The following is a 22,232-nucleotide window of genomic DNA, read 5'->3' on the forward strand; positions in this document are numbered from 1 at the left end:
AATATGGTGAAACCCCATCTTTAAAAAAAAAAAAAAAAGGAAAGAGAGTTGCTTTGATTTAGCTATATAACATGTGCTCTATAGACAATAGCATAGTACTTAAAAGTATCACCGCTCATGTGAGCATTTCTCCCTAATTAATAATTTCTTGCTGTCAGGGCCAAGGGAAAACTTTCCCTTGTTGTTGGGGCCAAGGGAGAAAAGGCATATACATTTATTCATGGCTTTATGTGATATGGGAACCTTTAAAATGAAGACCCAAACATACAGGGGAAATTGTCCATTTTCATGCTTAGGTTCAAGAAATTATGAATAGTTGTGTAGAAATATGATTGAGGCCAGATGTGGTGGCTCACGCCTATAATCCCAGCACTTTGGGAGGCCAAGACAGGCAGATCACTTGCAGTCAGGAGTTTGAGACCATCCTGGCCAACATGGTGAAACCTTGTCTCTACTAAAAATACAAAAATTAGCTGGGCATGGTGGCACATACCTGTAATCCTAGCTACTTGGGAGGCTGAGGCACAAGAATCACTTGAACCAGGAGGTGGAGGTTGCAGTGAGCCAAGATTGTGTCATTGCACTCCAGTCTGGGTGACAGAGCAAGACTCTGTCTAAAAAAAAAAAACAAAAAAAAACCAAAAAACCATGATTGGACAAGAACAGTACAATCTATGGTGAATACTCTGAGTGGGGAAATCCAGTAAAGCCTGTCTGCCTAGGTTTTTCTGGCCTCTCTGAGCATGTATTCCTTCTGAGTGTAGGATAAGACCCTCTCTGGGATGGGAGTCTTATGGGCTACAGTCAAACAAAATAGGTCAGATAGTTTCTTTTTTTTTTTTTTTTTTAGACAAAGTCTCACTGTCACCCAGGCTGGAGTGCCATGGTGTGATCTTGGCTCACTGCAATCTCTGCCTCCCAGGTTCAAGCAATTCTCCTGCCTCAGCCTCCCGAATAGCTGAGATTACAAGCATGTGCCACCACACCCACCTAATTTTTTGTATTTTTAGTAGAGACAAGGTTTCACCATGTTGGCTAAGCTGGTCTTGATCTCCTGACCTCAGGTGATCCACCTTCCTTGGCCTCCAAAGTGCTGGGATTACAGGCGTGAGCCACCACACCTGGCCAGATAGCTTCTTCTTTTTTTTTTTTTTTTTTTTTGAGGCGGAGTTTCGCTCTTGTTACCCAGGCTGGAGTGCAATGGCGCGATCTCGGCTCACCGCAATCTCCGCCTCCTGGGTTCAGGCAATTCTCCTGCCTCAGCCTCCTGAGTAGCTGGGATTACAGGCACGAGCCACCATGCCCAGCTGATTTTTTGTATTTTTAGTAGAGACGGGGTTTCACCATGTTGACCAGGATGGTCTCGATCTCTTGACCTCGTGATCCACCCGCCTCGGCCTCCCAAAGTGCTGGGATTACAGGCTTGAGCCACCGCGCCCGGCCCAGATAGCTTCTTTATGTCTGGTTTTTACACAGAGAGGCAGAGGAAAAGTTAGAGTGATATTTTTGCATTTTACGGCTGGCATTGGGAAAAGGGGTTCTGGTTTCTGTCATGTGCCTTGGGGAAGAGAGATTCTAGTTTCTTGGCTAGCCCTGGGGGAAAATGGGACTGAGACACAGGAGGGCCGGAGAAGGTCAGAGAAACACTTTAGTTTCTGAAGCTGCCTCTGAGGCCATCAGTTGGGGGTATTGTTTTCTGAGTCCCAACGTTGCTTATGACACAAACCAATGTACCTTCAAAACTGTTGGAAGCATACATCTAAATATATAATTAGACATTGAGAACAAATTTATTATATTGAGTATTAAGAACTTTGTCAGGAATGAGGCATCTGTCTAAACCTAAACTGAAGCCTAATTTAATTTCTTGACTGATAACATTTTTTTCCAGTTACAAACATAGTGCATTTTATTTGGGGGAGAATTGAGTGATAGAGAACTCTTTTTTTTTTTCCAAGACGGAGTTTTTCTCTTGTTGCACAAGCTGGAGTGCAATGCTGCCAATCTTGGCTCACCGAAACCTTGGCCTCCTGAGTAGCTGGGATCACAGGCATGCGCCATCGTACCTGGCTAATTTTGTATTTTTAGTAGAGATGGAATTTCTCCATGTTGGTCAGGCTAGTCTTAAACTCTTGACCTCAGGTGAAAACTCTTGACCTCAGGTGATCCACCTGTGTTGGCCTCCCAAAGAGCTTGGATTACAGGCGTGAGCCACCACACCCAGCCAGGAGAACTCTATCAAGAAGAAAAGAAAGCCCATTCATGATCTACTCTCAGAGGTAATAGGTTTTTTTTTTCTTTTGAGGCAGGGTCTTTGTCGCCAAGACTCTGTCGCCAAGACTGGAGTGCAGTGGTGCAATCTTGACTCATCGCAACCTCCCCCTCCTGGGTTCAAGTGATTCTCCTGCCTCAGCCTCCCGAGTAGCTGGGATTACAGGCGTACCTCGCTATCACCTGGCTAATTTTTGTGTTTTTAGTAGAGATGGGGTTTCACCATGTTGGCCAGGCTGGTCTAAAACTCCTGACCTCAAATAATGCACCCACCTCAACCTCCCAAAGTATTGGGACTACAGGCATGAGCCACCATGCTCGGCCAAGGTAACAGTTTTAATATTTGGGTGAATGAATTATTAACTTTTTTTTTTTTTTTTTTGAGACAGGGTCTCACTCTGTCACCCAGACTGGAGCACAGTGGTGCAATCACAGCTCACTGCAGCCTCAAACTCCTGGGCTCAAGTGATCCTCCCACCTCAGCCTCCTGAGTAGCTAAGACTACAGGCATGTGCCACTACACTCAACTAATTTTTGGAATTTATTGTAGAGATGGAGTTTTACCATATTGCCCAGGTTGGTCTCAAATTCCTGGGCTCAAGTGATCCTCCCATGTTGGCCTCCCAAACTGCTGGGATTAAAGTTGTGAGCTACCATGCCCAGTCTGTTTTGCTTCTTAAAATAATGGATCATCGGGCCAGGCGCGGTGGCTCAAGCCTATAATCCCAGCACTTTGGGAGGCCAAGGCGGGTGGATCACGAGGTCAAGAGATCGAGACCGGGCCGGGCGCGGTGGCTCAAACCTGTAATCCCAGCACTTTGGGAGGCCGAGGCGGGTGGATCACAAGGTCAAGAAATCGAGACCATCCTGGTCAACCTGGTGAAACCCCGTCTCTACTAAAAATACAAAAAATTAGCTGGGCATGGTGGCGCGTGCCTGTAATCCCAGCTACTCAGGAGGCTGAGGCAGGAGAATTGCCTGAACCCAGGAGGCGGAGGTTGCGGTGAGCCGAGATCGCGCCATTGCACTCCAGCCTGGGTAACAAGAGTGAAACTCCGTCTCAAAAAAAAAAAAACAAAAAAAAAAAAACAAAAAAACAAAACAAAAAAAAAAACGAAATAAAATAATGGATCATATTGGCTGGGCGAGGTGGCTCACACCTATAATCCCAGCCCTTTGGGAGGCCAGGGCAGGTGGATCATGAGGTCAGGAGATTGAGACCATCCTGGCCAACATGGTGAAACCTCGTCTCTCCTAAAAATACAAAAAATTAGCTGGGCATGGTGGCATTTGCCTGTAATCCCAATTACTCGGGAGGCTGAGGCAGGAGAACCACTTGAACCAGGGAGTCAGAGGTTGCAGTGAGCCGAGATTGTGCCACTGCACTCCAGCCTGGAGACAGAGAGAGACTCCATCTAAATAAATAAATAAATAAATAATTGATCATATTAACACATGACTTGCTTTTTTTTTTTTTTTTTTGAGACGGAGTTTCTCTCGTTACCCAGGCTGGAGTGCAATGGCGTGATCTCAGCTCACCGCAACCTCCGCCTCCTGGGTTCAGGCAATTCTCCTGCCTCAGCCTCCTGAGTAGCTGGGATTACAGGCACGTGCCACCATGCCCAGCTCATTTTTTGTATTTTTAGTAGAGACGGGGTTTCACCATGTTGACCGGGATGGTCTCGATCTCTTGACCTCGTGATCCACCCACCTCGGCCTCCCAAAGTGCTGGGATTACAGGCTTGAGCCACTGTGCCCGGCCGTGACTTGTTTTTTAAAGCTCTCTTTCTAAATTCTGAAGCATCTTTTTGACTTAAGCCCCACAGACCATTTCATCTCCCTCCCTGGCTTTACTCCTGTACAGCATTCACATCTATTCCCAGGTTACATAGGGCCTCTTTAGCTCTTTTGAGTTTTTTTTTTTTCCAACGTACAAGGAGATCGCTATCAGCTTACTTCTATTCTTGTGCTGGCCCCTAAATGTAGTAGTTCCTTCTATTGTAGTACTGCCTTCCCTCTAGGTTAATACGTGTCTGGGAAATCTGAGTCAGATATAGATCCAGGAAAGGTTGAAATCAGCTCACATGTACAACCAAGACCTGGTGAGTGCTTGCAGGAGGCAAACATTGTTTTGCGCTTTTTTTTTTCAGACAGTCTTGCCCTGTTGCCCAGGCTGGAGTGCAGTGGTGCAATCTCTGCTCACTGCAACCTCTGTTTCCTGGGTTCAAGCGATTCTCCTGCCTCAGCCTCCTGAGTGGTTGCCCACCACCACACCTGGCTAATTTTTGTATTTTTTTTTTTTTTTTTTTTGAGGCGGAGTTTCACTCTTGTTACCCAGGCTGGAGTGCAATGGCGCGATCTCGGCTCACCGCAACCTCCGCCTCCTGGGTTCAGGCAATTCTCCTGCCTCAGCCTCCTGAGTGGCTGGGATTACAGGCACACGCCACCATGCCCAGCTAATTTTTTGTATCTTTGGTAGAGACGGGGTTTCACCATGTTGACCAGGATGGTCTCGATCTCTCGACCTCGTGATCCACCCGCCTCAGCCTCCCAAAGTGCTGGGATTACAGGCTTGAGCCACCGCGCCCGGCTGAATTTTTGTATTTTTAGTAGAGATGAGGTTTCGTCATGTTGACCAGGATGGTCTTGAACTCCCAACCTCAGGTGATCCACCTACCTTGGCCTCCCAAAGTGCCGGGATTACAGGCATGACCCACTGTGCCTGGCTTCTATGATTGAATCTTAAGAGTTTTTTATATGTTCTGGATGCAAGTCTTGTTAGACATATAATTTGCAAACATTTTCTCCCATTCTGTTCTTGATGGTATTGTTTGTAGCACAAAAGTTTTTAATTTTGAAATAGTTCAATTTGTCTGTTTCTCTCTTATGTTGCCTGTGCTTTTGGCATCCTATCTAAGAAACCATGCTTAACCCAAGCCTATGGAATTTTGTTCTGTATGTTTTCTTTCTTTTTCTTTTTCTTTTTCTTTTTCTTTTATTTTTTTATTTTTATTTTTTAAGATGGGGTTTCACCATGATGGCCAGGCTGGTCTTGAACTCCTGACCTCAGGTGATCCACTCACCTTTGCCTCCCAAAGTGCTAGGATTACAGGCGTGAGCCACCGCGCCCAGCTCTGTATGTTTTCTTTCAAACATCGTTTTATGATTTTAGCTCTTATGTTTAGTTTCATAATCCATTTTGACATAATTTTTATATAAGGCATGAGGTATATATTAAAAACCACTAAATTGGCCAGGTGCTGTGGCTCATGTCTATAATCCTAGCACTTTGGGAAACTGAGGCAGGTAAATCACCTGAGGCTGGGAGTTCGAGACCAGCCTGGGTCAACATGGAAAAACCCCATTTCTACTAAAAACACAAAAATTTAGCCGGACTTGGTGGTGCATGCCTGTAATCCCAGCTACTTGGTAGGCTGAGGCAGGAAAATTGCTTGAACCTGGGAGGCAGAGATTGAAGTGAGCCGAGATCGCGCCGTTGCACTCTAGCCTGGCAACAAGAGTGAAACTCTGTCTTGAGAAAGAAAGAAAGAAAAAAAAAAAAAAAACACTGAATTCACTGAATGGTACATGTTAAGTAGGTTAATTGTATGGTATGTGAATTATCTCTGAATAAAGCTGGAAAAACAAGGAAGGAAGGGAGAGGGCAGGAGAAGAGGAGGAGAGGAAGAAGAAGTCATCCTGACAGTATCTGCTTCCTCTTTCTTGAGCCCTGCACCACCACGTCCAGACTTCCTTATTGGAGAGAGGCCATTTTGAGGGGCACCACAGAGCCAACCATCCAGTTCTGGTCATCATCTGCATGCAATTGTGAGTGACCTCAAGCTAGAATGATAGAGGAACTGCCCAGGTGAACCCCAGGCAATGCATACCATACTAAGATAGATTTCAATGATGGTTATTTTAAGCCACCGAGTTTGGGAGTAGCTTGTCATGCAACAAGTAGTAAGTCAAATTCTTGCTTTAACGTTGTGATTGATTACATGTTAATCCTAAAATAAAATTTCACGGAAAGCTTGGTCTTCAAGATAAGAACCTGGATGGGGACATTAGTTGATTAAAAGGGGAAATGAAATAAGGAAGCCCCAAGGCTTGTAAATGGCAAGCTGACCCAATCCAGGCAGGCATGCCAGCTGGTCTGAGTCCTAAAGCTCACACTGGCAGAAGCAGCTAACCAGTCACTTGTCCAAAGGCCACCAGATACTTAGCAGGAGCTCTAGAGTGCTTGCAGGTTATGTTTCAAGTTACACGAAATGACACAATTAACCCCATCCACTAGCCCTCCCCATTCCCTGAAAGGAAAAATCACTGAACTGGAAGGGACGGAGTGAGTGGTCAGAAACAAGGATAAAGGCTGGGAATTTGTGTCCTCTGTTTTAAATGGAGACTATCAGTAGTGCTCAACTCTCTTGATGATCTGCATATAGGTCTCCTTTTGTTATTTTTATTTTCTGAGACAGGTCTTTTTTTTTTTTTTTTTTTTTTTGAGATGGAGTCTCACTCTGTCGCCCAGGCTGGAGTGCAGTGGCGCAGTCTTGACTCACTGTAACCTCCACCTCCTGGGTTCAAGCAGGTCTCCTCATTCAGCCTCCTGAGTAGCTGGGATTATAGGCACCTGCCACCACACTCAGCTAATTTTTTTGTATTTTTAGTAGACATGGGGTTTCACCATGTTGGTCAGGCTGGTCTTAAACTCCTGACCTCAGGTGATCTACCTGCCTCGACCTCCCAAAGTGCTGGGATTACAGGCGTGAGCCACCACACCTGCCCAGAGACAGGGTCTGCTGTGTCACCCAGGCTGGAGCGCAGTGGCATGATCATAGCTCACTGCAACTTCAAACTCCTGGGCTCAAGGGATCTTCCTGCCTCGGCCTCCCAAAGTGCTGGGATTACAGGTATTACTGGGAGTGAGCAACTGCACCCAGCTTGGGGTCATTTTTCATATATACTTGGATAATAATGTATAGCAGGAGAATGCATAAAATTAAGTTTAATTTACTCATTCAGGTTTTTGACAACCTATTGTGCTAAGAAAAAACTGTGAACCACATAGACAGGGACTCTTGTCTCAAAAAGCTTCTGGTTATGTGAACAGGTGATTCCCCTAGGGCTCTGAGAGGGACCTTAGAAATGGTACATGGTCCAGATTTGTAGGAATTGGGAGATTTCTTAGCAAAAGTAATATCTAAAATCAGAAAGCCAAGAACACTAGTTTTTCCTTTATTGTGTCCTCCAAGGCACCTTATTTGAGGGTCACAAGAAGTTAAGGAATGGTGGTATTTCTTTCCTGGGCATGCACATGGGTCCTTCTATTTTCTTTCTTTCTTTTTTTTTTTTTTTGAGACAGAGTCTTGCTTTGTCACCCAGACTGGAGTGAAATGGTATAATCTTGGCTCACTGCAACCTCTGCCTCCTGGTTTCTAGCAATACCTCTGCCTTAGTCTCCCATGTAGTTGGGATTACAGGCACATGTCACCATACCTGGCTAATTTTTGTATTTTTAGTACAGATGGGGTTTCACCATGTTGGCCAGGGTGGTCTTGAACTCTTGATCTCAAGCGATTCACCCGCCTTAGCTTCCCAAAGCGTTGGGATTACAGGTGTGAGCCACTGCGCCCAGCCTCTGTTTTCTTTTCTAGATTCCCGTCACCAGTGCAGTCTCCTACATAGAGCTCCAAGATTTATTCTATGCAGTTTAGTCCCTGGAGTTTCCAGCGTTCATCCATCATTCTGTTGCAACTTTCTGAGCTATGTAACATGTCTCAGTATGTGTAGTTTCACATATTTTTGCCACTGTTTATTTATACCAATGTGTTCCAGCTATCTATTCCTACAAAACAAATCATACTAAGATTTAGTAGTCTAAAACAACAATGATGTATTGCTTCTTCTGATTCCGTGGTTTTCATGGGGGTTCCTCTATTGGTTTCATCTGGGCGCATTCATACACTTGCCGGAGAGTCGGCTGGGCTGGAAGGTCCAGGATGGCCTCATTCACGTGTCTGAGAGCTGGTGCTTGCTGTTGCTTGGACAGCCTGAGCCTCCTCATACCACCTCAGCTGTTACTAACTCTGGGAAAGAGTTGAGATGAAGTCTTGCTCTGTCAGCCAGGCTGGAGTGCAGTGGCACGGTGTTGGTTCACTGAAGCCTCTGCTTCCCAGGTTCAAGTGATTCTCCTGCCTCAGCCTCCCACTATAGTAGCTGGGATTACAGGCATGCACCATCATACCCAGACATTTTTTTTTTTTTTTTTTTTTTAGTAGAGCTGAGGTTTTACCAGGCTGGTCTTAAACTCGTAACCTCAAGATCCGCCCTCCTTGGCCTCCCAAAGTGCTGGGATTATAGGTGTGAGCCTCTGCGCTTGGCCTTTAAATAAGATTTTTAAGTGATTTCTGTTACATGCTGAATGAGAATGTCTTTAATGAGTTCTCTTAGATGCTCATACCTTTTATACTCTTACACTCTTAATATAAGAGTGGGCTGGGTGCGGTGGCTCACACCTGTAATCCCAGCACTTTGAGAGGCCAAGGCAGGCAGATCACCTGAGGTCAGGAGTTCAAGACCAGCCTGGCCAACATGGTGAAACCCCGTCTATACTAAGGATACAAATATTAGCCAGGCGTGGTTGTCCGTGCCTGTAATCCCAGCTACTCAGGAGGCTGAGGCAGGACAATTGCCTGAACCTGGAAGGCAGAGATTGCAGTGAGCTGAGATAGCACCATTGCACTCCAGACTGGGTGACAGGGCAAGACTCCTTCCCAAAAAAAGAGTACTATACATTCATACATATACTTAGAACTTCACTTGCCCCAAAGGTTTTTGAAGCTAACAACAGCTTAGTGAAGGAAGTGGAACAGGTGTTATTGTCACCATTTAATACGAGTTTGGGAGACAGTGAGAAGTTACATGACTAGTTTGTAGCAGAGCTCTGTTTGCGTCCCCGTCATCTAATTTCTAATCCTGAGCCCCTTCCATGGATTTCAACTAGAACTCTAATCATTCTTCTAGGAAGAGAAAAGGGACCTTAAAAGAATCTCTGTTTTCATCAGTTTATAGCTATTAAGGCAGAAATTCATCTTGCCTCAATGTAGGTACAATGATTACTTATGTAGTATAACACTTGTAAAGACTTTACATTCTTTTGTATTACAAGGTTATTTTATTCACACTCAGGATTTTCACAACAGCTGGGTAACGATACCATTATACTCTCGAGAAAAACAAGGCTGAATAAAAGAAAAGTGGCTTGCCTTACATCTCAAAGCTACTAAGTGACTCACTGGGATAAACCTAAATCTTTGAATTCCTGGTCCAGTGTTCTTTCTACAGCATGGTTAGGCTCCGAGTCTAAACACATTGAAAATAAACATCGTATGGCATTCAGGTACAGAGGCTTAATTACCTCCAAATGCAGTGATTGATAGGTATAGAGTGAGTGTTTGCATGACCTCAAGCAAGTTTCCTTCCCACTACACTGCAGGCTGCCTTTCAGTTTTTCTCATTTGAATAAAAACTACATTCTCATGTGGATGAAGAGGATTTGGGCTACAATGATCTCCAAGGTTTCTTCCTACTCTAGAATGAAATCATTCACTTTGTATTGTAGATTTTTGTTAGTTTCAAAGGCAATGAAGGTTTTTAAGAGACAGCCAGACTTTCATATGGAAGACAGGAACTCATCAGGAATAATTTTATAGAGGAAGGTGACACAATGACTGTGGCATTTCATAAGGTTCCATTTTTATGGGTTGGGTGCAGTGGCTCACACCTGTAATCCCAGCACTTTGAGAGGCTGAGGCCAGCAGATCACTTGAGGTCAGGAGTTTGAGACCAGCCTGGACAATATGGTGAAAACCCGTCTCTACTAAAAATACAAAAAAAAAAATTAGCTGGGCGTGGTGGTGCATGCCTGTAGTTCCAACTACTTGGGAAGCAGAGGAAGGAGAATCACCTGAAACCTCGGAGATCGAGGTTGCAGTGAGCTGAGATTGTGCCACTGCACTCCAGCCTGGATGACAGAGCCTCTGTCTCAAACAAAATAAAACAAAAACAAAAAAACCCGACAGTTTTGTGGACAAACATGGACTCAACCTTCCTGGAGCCTGTAATCGAGCTGTCTTTAATCACACAAACTATACAAGGAGCAACGAGATGGTCTAGTTGAGACCTCACCATCACTGAGATGCAAAACAGGAAGTCAAGTAGGCACGGGAGGGGGCTGGTGGGGAGAGAAGGGAGAGAGCATTCCAGCCATGGGCACGGCGTGTCCAGAGGCCAGTGATAGACGGGGCGTGGTGTGTTTGAAGAACTGAAAGAGGCTAGGAGCATGCATACTTTATAGGCTATGTGAAGAAGTTTTTTGGTCTTTATCTTAAAAGCAATGAGTAGTATTTAAGTATATTTTCTTTTTCTTTCTTTCTTTCTCTCTTCCTTCCTTTCTTCCTTCTTTTTTCTTTTTTTTTCTTTTCTTGTCTCACATGTGACATGGTTCTTCCTTCCTTCCTTCCTTCCTTTCTCTTTCTTTCTTACTCTCTTTCTTCCTTCCTTCCTTTCTTTGTTTTTTATTTTCTTTATTATTATTATTATTATTATTATTATTATTATTATTTTTGAGACGGAGTTTCGCTCTTGTTACCCAGGCTGGAGTGCAATGGCGCAATCTCGGCTCACCGCAACCTCCGCCTCCTGGGTTCAGGCAATTCTCCTGCCTCGGCCTCCTGAGTAGCTGGGATTACAGGCACGTGCCACCATGCCCAGCTGATTTTTTGTATTTTTAGTAGAGACGGGGTTTCACTATGTTGACCAGGATGGTCTCGATCTCTTGACCTCGTGATCCACCCGCCTCGGCCTCCCAAAGTGCTGGGATTACAGGCTTGAGCCACCGCGCCCGGCCCGTTTTTTATTTTCTTATCTCACGTGCGACATGGTCCTTCCTTCCTTCCTTCCTTTATTTCTCTTTCACTCTCTTTCTTTCTTTCACTCTTTCTCTCCTCTCTCTCTCCTTTCTTTCTTTTCTTTCTTTCTTTCACAGAGTTTCACTTTTGTGCAATGGCACAGTCTTGGCTCACCACAACCTCTGCCTCACAGATTTAAGCGATTCTCCTGCCTCAGCCTCCGGAGTAGCTGGGATTATAGGCTCATGTCACCACGCCTGGCTAATTTTTTGTATTTTTAGTAGAAATGGGGTTTCTCCATGTTGGTCAGGCTGATCTCAAACCCCCAAACTCAGGTGATCCGCCCCCCTCAGCCTCTCAGAGTGCTAGAATTGTAAGCATGAGCCACCGTGCCTGGCCTGAAGTGTATTTTCTTTTCTTTTTTTTTTTTTTTGAGATGGAGTTTCGCTCTTGTTACCCAGGCTGGAGTGCAATGGCGTGATCTCGGCTCACCGCAACCTCCGCCTCCTGGGTTCAGGCAATTCTCCTGCCTTAGCCTCCTAAGTAGCTGGGATTACAGGCACGCACCACCACGCCCAGCTAGTTTTTTTTTGTATTTTTAGTTGAGACGGGGTTTCACCATGTTGACCAGGATGGTCTCGATCTCTCGACCTCGTGATCCACCCGCCTCGGCCTCCCAAAGTGCTGGGATTACAGGTTTGAGCCACCGCGCCCGGCTTGAAGTGTATTTTCAACAGAGGAAGGACATTATCAGGTTTGAATTTTTAGAAGATAATTTCATAGCTATATCTAGACTTAGATGTCCAAGGTTGGGTTGAGAATCAGAGTGGATGCATTGTACAGTCAATTAAGAAAACACTGTCGTTGTCTAGGTTAAAGGTATTGGTATTTTAGACTAAGGTAGTAGCAATGCCTGAGATTGGAAGGCTTAGACGTACATGAGAGAGATGTAGGAGTTCAAGTTCACGTTCACACTGATGACCAGACAAGGGGTGAGAAAGAGGGAAGGGCCAAGGACAATGCCTCATTTTCTGGCTGGACAGCATATGCACTGACTGGCACAGGGCCAGGTTTGGAGGGAAGAGCTTGAGTTCATTTTTGGGCTTGCGGATTTTGAGGTGGCTTTGAGAAGTGTACGCGGAGGCAAAGCCGTGGGGTTGGGAGCATAGGCCTGGTCTGGAAATAGAAATTTGGAAATGTTTGGAATGTGGATGGTAACTGAAGCCAGGGAGATGAAGGAGCTCACCGGAGAGACTGGAATGAGCAGAGAGGTATGTAGAGACTGAATCTCAAGGAATTCCAGCCTTTAAAGTCCAGGGAGGGGCAGAGAAGCCAACACAAGGGTACCTGAGTAAGAGGGAGGAGCAGAGGGCCAGAGGGAAACCAGTAGAGTGTGACTGATGTCCCCCTAGCTGAGGGCAGTGGTCAGTCCTTTCATTGTTTTGTGTGTTTTTCTTTCTTTCTTTCTTTTTTCTTTGAGAGCCAGTCTTGCTCTGTCACTCAGGCTGGAGTGCAGTGGCATGATCTTGGCTCATTGCCACCTCTGCCTCCTGGGTTCAAGTGATTCTCCTTCCTCAGGCTCCTGAGTAGCTGGGACTACAAGCATGTGCCACTGCGTCTGGCTAATTTTTTCATATTTTTAGTAGATATGGGGTTTTGCCAGGTTGGCCAAGTTAATCTCAAACTCCTGATCCCAAGTGATCCACCCACCTCAGCTTCCCAAGGTGCCGGGATTACAGGCGTGAGCCACCATGCCTAGCCCCAAATACTGGTATTAATGTCAACCAGAATAAGGACTGAAATTTACATTGCATCATGTATGGATGCATAGGAGAAAACTTACAGACCCAGTTGGAGCTATTTTGGAGATGTGAAATGGAGTCCAGAGTTGTCAAGCCTGGGAAGACAGGTGTGAGAAGAGAAGCAAGCCACGTGGGTATGGGAGGATTACAAAAGAGTGACTTACGTAGTTATTTTACTCAGCTCAGGCCACCGTTATAAAAAATTACCATAGACCGAGTAGCCTAAATGACAGATACTTGTCTGGGAGGTCCAAGATCAAGGTGCCAGCAGATCCAGTGGCACCTGCTTCTTGGTTTGCAAGTGGCTCCTTCTTGGGTGGATCCCGCTTTTTGGTTTGCAGATGGCTGTCTTCTCCTATGACCTCACAGGGCAAGATCAGAGACAGAGAAAGGGAGTAAGCTCCTTTTTGTCGCTTCTTATAGAGACATAATGCCATCATGAGGGCTCTACCCTCATAACCTAATTACCTCCCAAATGCCCCACCTGCAATGTCATCACATTAGAGACTAGAGATTCATGAAAGGTAATTAACGGGGATGACCGGGCACGGTGGCTCATGCCTGGAATCCCAGCATTTTGCTTTTATTTATTTATTTATTTATTTAAAGATGGGGTTTCACCATGATGGTCAGGCTGGTCTTGAACTCCTGACCTCAGGTGATCCACCCACCTCAGCCTCCCAAAGTGCTAGGATTACAGGCGTGAGCCACCGTGCCCGGCTGGAATCCCAGCACTTTGGGAGGCCAAGGCGAGTGGGTCATCTGAGGTCAGCAGTTTGAGACCAGCCTGACCAACATGGTGAAACCCCATCTCTACCAAAAATACAAAAATTAGCTAAGCGTGGTGGTGAATGCCTGTAATCTTAGCTACAGGCATGGAGGCCGAGGCAGGAGAATCACTTAAACCGGGGAGGAGGTGGAGGAGGTTGCAGTGAGCTGAGATCGCACCATTGCACTCCAGTCTGGTCAACAAGAGCGAAACTCTGTCCCCACCCCCCCAAAAAAAAAAAAAAAATTAGGGGGGACACAAACACTCAGTTCACAGCACTAGTCTTCTTCTTAGCACAGAAGTGGAATAATGCCATTAGGAAAGAAACACTAGCCTTTTCAGAAAGGTAGAGTAGAACACGGTCAGTCAGTTATAACTGCTTTTCAAGATTGCCAGCTTGAACGCAGTCTGCTAATCGTAGAGTTTTGGATTGTATTTCCAGTTGTTTTTTTTTTTTTTGTTCTAATTACTAGGAGAAAATGCATCTTGTTCACTTCTGAAGCAGATCTTCCTCTTAGAAATTACACGTGTGGTAGCACCTGACAGCTGCATCCGTCTGTCTGACAGCTTCGCTGTGGCACTTAACAGAAGTCTGTGATTTCAAATGAGCTGGTTTCCTTTTGTGTAGGTTTGTTTATTTTTCTTTTCCTTTATTTTTTGTAAATTTCTAGGCTGATGAGCCCTGAAAACACACTTCTCCAGCCCAGGGAGGAAGAAGGGGTCAAGTATGAGCGTACCTTCATGGCATCTGAATTCCTGGACTGGCTGGTCCAGGAAGGTGAGGCCACTACGAGGAAAGAGGCAGAGCAGCTTTGCCACCGGCTTATGGAGCATGGCATCATCCAGCATGGTGAGTGTATTGGGCAGCTTTTGCTGCCGTAACAAACAGCCCCAAATCTTGTGTCTTACAACAGCAAGTACTTATTTCTCACTCATGAATCTGTAAGTCAGCTGTACCCCTGCACATGCTCAGCTTGTCTCCAAGCTGGGGGTCAAATTCAGGTCTACGCTCCATGACTTCTCATTCTGGGACACAGACTAAAGGAACATCCACTGTCTGTGATGCTTTGTTTTCACAGATGACTGCAGATGCTAAAGAGGGCAGGCAGATTCTTATAGCACTTCCAAAAGCTGCTGCTTGGCTGTAACGTAACACCACAGCTCTGTATCTGACTGATTAAAGCAAGTCATGAAATCACATATAATACGGACTTGGGAAGTAGGTGTCTCCCAGAAGGTTGGTTGTTAGAGGAAAATGAACATCTCCTGAACCTTGATGTAAGTTGCCACAATGAAGAGTTAATCCAAAGAGCCTTCATACAAGTGTCACTTTCGTTTTAGGGCTGAATCATGATGATGCAATGTGAGTTACTGGTTAAGAAGTGTTTTACAGTCAGCCCTCTGTATCTGTGGGTTCTGCATCTGTATATTTAACCAACCACAAATTTAAAGTCTTGAGGAAAAAATTGTGTCCAAACTGCACACATATAGACAAATTTTTTTCTCATCATGATTCCCTAAACAGTACAATATAACAACAACTTACATAGCATTTACATTGTATTGGGTATTACAAGTAATCTAGAGATGATCTGAAGTATAAAAGGATGTACATAGGTTTCACGTGTAAGGACCAAGAGAACACTTTCTGCTTTGCCCTCTGAAGATCTGCTGAAAATCCCTGATAAGAGGCAGATTTGTTTTGTTTTGTTTAAGAGAGAGTCTCCCTCCGTTGCCCAGGCTGGACTGCAGAGACACAATCTGAGCTCACTGCAACCTTCACCTCCCGGGTTCAAGCAATTCTCATGCCTCAGCCTCCTGAGCAGCTGGAATTACAATGGGATTACAGGCGCACACCATCAGCTACCATGCCCTGCTAATTTTTGCATTTTTAGGGGAGAGATTCACCATGTTGGCCAGACTGGCCTCTAACTCTTGGCCTCAAGTGATCCACCCACCTCGGCCTCCCAGAGAGCTGCCATTACAAGCGTGAACCACCATGCCTGGCCCAAGAGGCAGAGTAATAGGCAAAAAGGCATACAAATTCATTATCATGTATGGGAGCCTTCAGAATGAAAACCCAAAGATACAGGGAAAATTGCCCATTGTTATGCTTAGGTTCAACAGAGTATGGACAGTTGTGTAGAAATATGATTGGACAAAAAGTGTATGATCTAAAGTAAGTAGACTGAGTAGAGAAGCCCAACAAGGCTGATATTTATAGATTCTTTTTGGCCTCTATGCAGCATTCATTCCTTCTGGGTGTGGGGATGGCGTCTCTCTCTGTCACCCAGGCTGGAGTGCAGTGGTATGATCTGCTCACTACAACCTCCACGTCCCAGGTTCAAGTGATCCTCCTGCCTCAGCCTACTGAGTAGCTGGGATTACGGACATGCACCACAACACCCAGATAATTTTTGTATTTTTTAGAAGAGACGGGGTTTCACCATATTGGCCAGGCTGGTCTCGAACTCCTGACCTCAAGTGATCCACCTGCCTCAGCCCCCCAAAGTGCTGGGATTACAGGTATAAGCCACCTCAGTCAGCTTGGAATGGGAGTCCCACGACCTACAGTTAAACAATGTAGGTAAGACAATTTCTTTATGACCTGTTTTGACACAGAACAGCAGAGGGAAAGTTAGAGTAGTTTAAGATTTCATGACTGGCTTTGAGGAAATGGGGTTCTGGTTTCTGACACACATTAGGGAAGAGAGATCCCAGTTTTTATGGCTAGCCTTGTGGGAAAATGGGACCGAGAGACAGGAGGGCAGGACAAGGTCAGAGAAACATTCGTTTTTGAGGCTGCTTCTGAGAACTTCATTCTGGGTATTGTTTTCTGAGTCCCATCACATGCAAATACTACACAATTTTATATTAGGGACTTGAGCATCCTTGGATTTTGGTATCCGAAGGAGGCCCTAGAACCAATCCCCCATGGATACTGAGGGACAAGTACGGTTATCTTTCCCTGCATAACAAATGACCCCAAAACAATGTTGCAGAACAATCCATACTTGTTATTTCATGCAGTTTCTGTGGGTCAAGAATTTGAGAGAAGCCTAGCTGGGTTGCTCTGGCTTGGCGTCGCTCATGAGGTTGCAGTCAAGATGTTGGTCAGAACTACAGTCATCTGAAGACCTGATAGGCTGGAGTACTCACTTCCACAGGGCTCATCTGTTGCCTAACAAGTTGGTACTGGCTGTTGGCAGGAGTCTTCAATCCATTGCTCTAGGGACTTCTTCATAAGACTGCTTGAGAATTCTTATGACATGGCGACCTGGCTTCTTCCAGAGACAGCAGCCCAAGAGAGTAAGAAACAGTTGCCACAATGTTATTTTCTAACTGAGCCTTGGAAGCCACACACTCTCATTTCCTCGATAATCTGTTGGTGACAAGGTCGGTCCTATTCAGTGTGGAAGAGGCTACGCAAGACGTGAATACCATGAGGCAGGGATCGCTGAAGCCATCTGGGAGGCTCGCCCTCCTGAGATCAGAGCCTCTGGAACCCAGCTTCACTAGTTATTAGACACTTACCTTCTCTCATCTGTAAAATGGGGATAACCTCATAGGGTAGCTATAGGAGTCACTGGGGTAGGTATAAAGTACTCAGTTGAGTATCCTGCCCATAGTAAGTGCTTCATCAATTTAATGAATATGGTTGCAAGGTGTAGGCTTGAGACATGAGGAAAGGGCTGGGAACCCAGCAGGCATTTCAGTCTTAGTCAGTATGAGTCATTCATGCTGAGGGCACGCTCCCCTAGCCATTCCCACCCAGCCTAAGACTTTTAGCCTAAGGGTTCAGAACTTTAAATAGATTAGACGAGGCTCTTACTACTCAAAGTATGGTCCATGAGACCAGCAGTGTCCCCTGGGAGCATAACAGACATGCAGAATCTCTGACCATACCTAAACCCTGCTGATTCCAAGTGCTAAGATCCCCAAGTGATTTAAATGCACAATTAAGTTTGAGAATCACCGGACTAGATTTAACTAGATTAGGAAAGATCAGAGCATATTTTATGTAGTAAGAATAGATTAAGTTGGTTGGGTGCAGTATCTCACGCCTGTAATCCCATCACTTTGGGAGGCTGAGGCAGGCAGATCACCTGAGGTCAGGAGTTTGAGACCAGCCTGGTCAAAATGGTGAAACGCCATCTGTATTAAAAATACAAAAAATTAGCCAGGCATAGTGGCATGTGCCTGTAGTCCCAGCTACTCAGGAGGCTGAGGCAAGAGAATTGCTTGAAACTGGGAGGCAGAGGTTGCAGGGAGCCAAGATCGTGCTGCTGCGCTCCAGCCTGGGTGACAGAGCGAGACTCCATCTCAAAAAAAAAGAACAGAGTAAGTATTGTTTTTTATAAAACTTTTATTTCATTTAGAGATATATCATAAAACGTAGGGGCATATGCAGGTGTGTATTTGGTTACAACCTAAAAATTATTTGTTACTATGCATTGGGGTCAAATATTTTGGCAGCCATGGATCTAAAGGCATTGCTTAGCATGAGTGACAACTCTATTGCAGGCTGCTTTCTCCTGTGCATTTCTGCACAGCTGTCTGCTGGTGACCTAACATGTCTAGCTCTAGTTTAAGTTCACTGAGGAAAGGAAGACAGACAGGAATGCACAGTGCTGGTGTGGTCCCTGACCTTAAACAGCTCATAGTATTGTCAGGACTATGAGATTATAGAAGCAATTAGAGAACAGTAGAAGATGTGCTGTCTATTTCATTTATTTATTTTATACTATGTGCCAGGCACTGTGCTAATCCTTTTACCCTTATTAACTTACTAATAAACTATGAGGTAGATATCCTTTTTTAAATTTTTTGAGACAGAGACTTGCTCTATCACTCAGGCTGGAGTACAGTGGCATGATTTTGGCTCACTGCAACCTCTGCCTCCTGGGTTCAAGTGATCCTCCTGCCTCAGCCTCCCTAGGATCTGGGACTTCAGGTGCATGCCACCACCCCTGGCTAATTTTTTGGTATTTTTAGTAGAGATGGGGTTTCAAGTGTTAGCCAGGATGGTCTCAATCTCAACCTCTTGATCCACCCATTTTGGCCTCCTAAAGTGCTGGGATTACAGGCGTAAGCCACTGAGCTCAGCTGATATTCTTTTTTAAAAAAAGTATTGTGATAAAAACATTAATATGAAAGCTACCTTCTTTTATTTATTTATTTATTTTGAGGCAGAATCTTGCTCTGTCAGTCAGGCTAGAGTCCCATGGCTCGATCTTGGCTCACTGCAACCTCCATCTCCCAGGTTCAAGGGATTCTCCTTTCTTAGCCTCCTAAGTAGCTGGGACTACAGGCGTACACCACCACGCCCAGCTAATTTTAGTATTTTTAGTAGAGATGGGGTTTTCTCATGCTAGCCAGGCTGGTCTTGAACTCCTGACCTCAAGTGATCCACCTGTGTCGGCCTCCCAGAGTGCTGAGATTACAGGAGTGAGGCACCATGCTTGGTCTGTGAGCTACCTTCTTAACAAATGTTTAGATGAACAATACTATAGGGACAGCATTTTTATTATCTCCATCTTACAAATCGGGAGGTGAAGGCACCGGTAGGATAAATCATTTGTCTGAGGCCACTCAGGTAATAATGTCCAAATGAACATTACCGCTAGTAAGTATGACCGTGAAGTTGGGTGGGATGACTGGGGTTACCCCCAGTGAAAAATGATAGGTTTGGCTTAAGGTTGGTTCTTTCATATCTTTGTTCTACAGAGAAAAAGTTAGATGAGGCTGGGCACAGTGGCTCAGCAAGCTGGCCAATGTGGCAAAATCCCATCTCTACTAAAAAATCAAAAAATATCTGGGCATGGTGGCAGATGCCTGTAATCCCAACTACCCTGGAGGCTGAAGCAGGGAGAATCGCTCGAACCCTGGAAGCAGAGGTTGCAGTGAGCCAAGATCACGCCACTACACTCCAGCCTAGGCGACAGAGCGAGACTCCATCTAAAAAAAAAAAAAGTCAGATGATACCAACTTCTAGCAGAAAACCAGCCTCTTACACTATGATGTACTGACTCACAGTGCGTATCCTTGGCTTTAGAGAGAAGAGAGAGGATGCTGTGAATGGTTTCCAAACGAATTCCAAGGGATGAATAATTATGCTTCAATTACAGTGTCACTTCGTAATGCTGTAAACAGAAACACCATAAAGGTGCAACGCAAAGGATAAAATAAAGGCATTTTTGATAATAAATCTTAACCACAGAACCATGCTTCCATGGTTGTAGGAGGACTGAATATTCTACATAGAAGCTAGAGTTTCTGAGGGAGCTTCAGTTCACCAGCACAGGAATTCATTGCTAGGTCACTGGTTGTAACTTGGAGTTATGAAAATATGGCCACCATACCTGTGTGTGTTAGAGCTCATGGTAAGCAACAGTTAGTGTCTTGAGCAAAGCTTTGAATTTTCTGGCTAATAATTAATTTCATAGGTTAAACATTAAGGAAAGTCAGCCTTTAGGCTTTGAGCAGAAGGTTTCTGGATAAAAGTGGTTCCCTATTTTGAAACCAGTAGGTGTAAAAATCAGGCATATGAAATCCTAACTAGCTTCATTTATGAATGGTGACGGGTGCACTTTACTCCGGGCAGAAACTGTTAGATGAGTAATAAACATGCATGTGTATTTATGTGGATATATATGTGCATGTATATATACATATTTATACACATGTCTATATGTTGACCACATCTTTACCTGTTTATCTAGCTTTTTAATTTATAGATGTGTACCGTCTATAAAGGCATTAGGCTAAATACTTTATAGATCTTAATATAGTGTATAGGTAATATGTATGTGCTTCACACATACGCTTTGTGTGTTGTACTTACTAAATCCTCATAGCAATTTTGTGGCATTAGTAGTAGTATAGCAGTTTTACAGTGAAGAAATCTGGGCTTCAAATCCTTTAAGAGATTTTCTCAGGCTGGGCGCGGTGGCTCACGCCTGTAATCCCAGCACTTTGGGAGACTGAGGCGGGTGGATCACGAGGTCAAGAGATCGAGACCATCCTGGTCAACATGGTGAAACCCCGTCTCTACTAAAAATACAAAAAATTAGCTGGGCATGGTGGCGCATGCCTGTAATCCCAGCTACTCAGGAGGCTGAGGCAGGAGAATTGCCTGAACCCAGGAGGCAGAGGTTGCGGTGAGCCGAGATCGCGCCATTGCACTCCAGCCTGGGTAACAAGAGCGAAACTCCGTCTCAAAAAAAAAAAAAAAGAAAAAAAAAGAGAGAGAGAGATTTTCTCAAGTTGCATAGCTATCGCATAGCTACTAGGTGTTGTGTCTTGGAAAGAAGCTTGCCTTGGCCTGGGATGTGTGTGACCAGATATGGCTGCCTGGCACAATGGAATGAACACAGTCTAGATGGAGACAGATTGCATTTAGATGCAGCTTTTTCACCCACCAAGTGGCCACATCTGCATCTTGTAACTTTCCCATTCCTCATATTTTGAAACTATAAAATTAGAGTTACATGATACACCTTTGAGAGTTTGTTTTTTCAGAGACCTGTGAACATCTACACGTTCAGTGCTGTACTAGAAAGAAGGGTTCAATGTGTAGTTTTTTTGCGGCTAAGATTTATTACAGTGAAAGGATACACAGCAGGGTCAGCAAGAGAAAAGGGCACATTGGGTAGAGTGGAGAGATCCAAGCATGGGTTACTGTGTTCTTCCTTCTTTTTCTTTCTTTTTTTTTTTTTTTTTGTTTGAGAAGTCTTGCTCTGCCACCAGGCTGGTGTACAATGGCTCAATCTGGGCCCACTGCAACCTCCAGCTCCCTGGTTCAAGCAATTCTCCTGCGTCAGCCTCCCTAGTAGCTAAGATTACAGGTATGCACCACCACACCCAGCTAATTTTTTTGTTCTTAGTAGAAATGGGGTTTCATCATGTTGGCCAGGATGGTCTTGATCCCCTGACCTCATGATCCACCTGCCTCAGCCTCCAAAAGTGCTGGGATTACAGGCATGAGCCATGACGCCTAGCCTGTTCTTCCTTCCTGAAGAGACTCCCTCTAGCCATGAAATGCAGTAACATGTGTGCAATAGCTCCCCCCGGGGAACACTTTCAGGGCCAGGGGAAAACATCCCCCTTGCCGTCTGAAGGTTGGCTGAAAAATCAACTCGTAAAAGGCAGATTAAATGGAGAAAAGGCAAATCAATTTATTAGTGTGTACACAGGGAGAACCAGAGTGATTATGCAATATCTAAATGGGGTACAGATGCTATCTATCCTGCTTCTTAGAAGAAAGGGAGATGGGGAAGTGTGAATGATTTTTAGGAGAAGTCAATGGGCTTGAAGAATATACAACAACCTCCTACAAAGTCCGTTGGGTCAGCAGAGCAGACCACGGTTTGTGACTAAAGTCCGTCCAGGTTTGTTGACAGACTTCAGTCTTTCTTCCTGCCATCTGAGTTCGGTTAATGAAAACTCAGGGAAGGAACCAGGAGCAAATTGTTTTCT

The 22,232-nt window shown here is 44.9% G+C and overlaps 1 protein-coding gene across 2 annotated transcripts in view; it reads left to right on the forward strand.

Annotated features, from left to right (window-relative positions):
• The window catches only part of DEPTOR (DEP domain containing MTOR interacting protein), a 193,085-nt gene that overhangs the window by 73,869 nt on the left and 96,984 nt on the right, over window positions 1–22,232 (forward strand). For both annotated transcript variants that reach the window (XM_003933101.4, XM_074387085.1), the window contains exon 4: window positions 14,426–14,604. In XM_003933101.4, coding sequence (XP_003933150.1) covers window positions 14,426–14,604 — 179 coding nt within the window. The remainder of the gene's footprint in view (window positions 1–14,425; window positions 14,605–22,232) is intronic.

Source organism: Saimiri boliviensis, chromosome 15 (genome assembly GCF_048565385.1).
Source record: "Saimiri boliviensis isolate mSaiBol1 chromosome 15, mSaiBol1.pri, whole genome shotgun sequence".
NCBI classification, from domain to species: Eukaryota; Metazoa; Chordata; class Mammalia; order Primates; family Cebidae; genus Saimiri; species Saimiri boliviensis.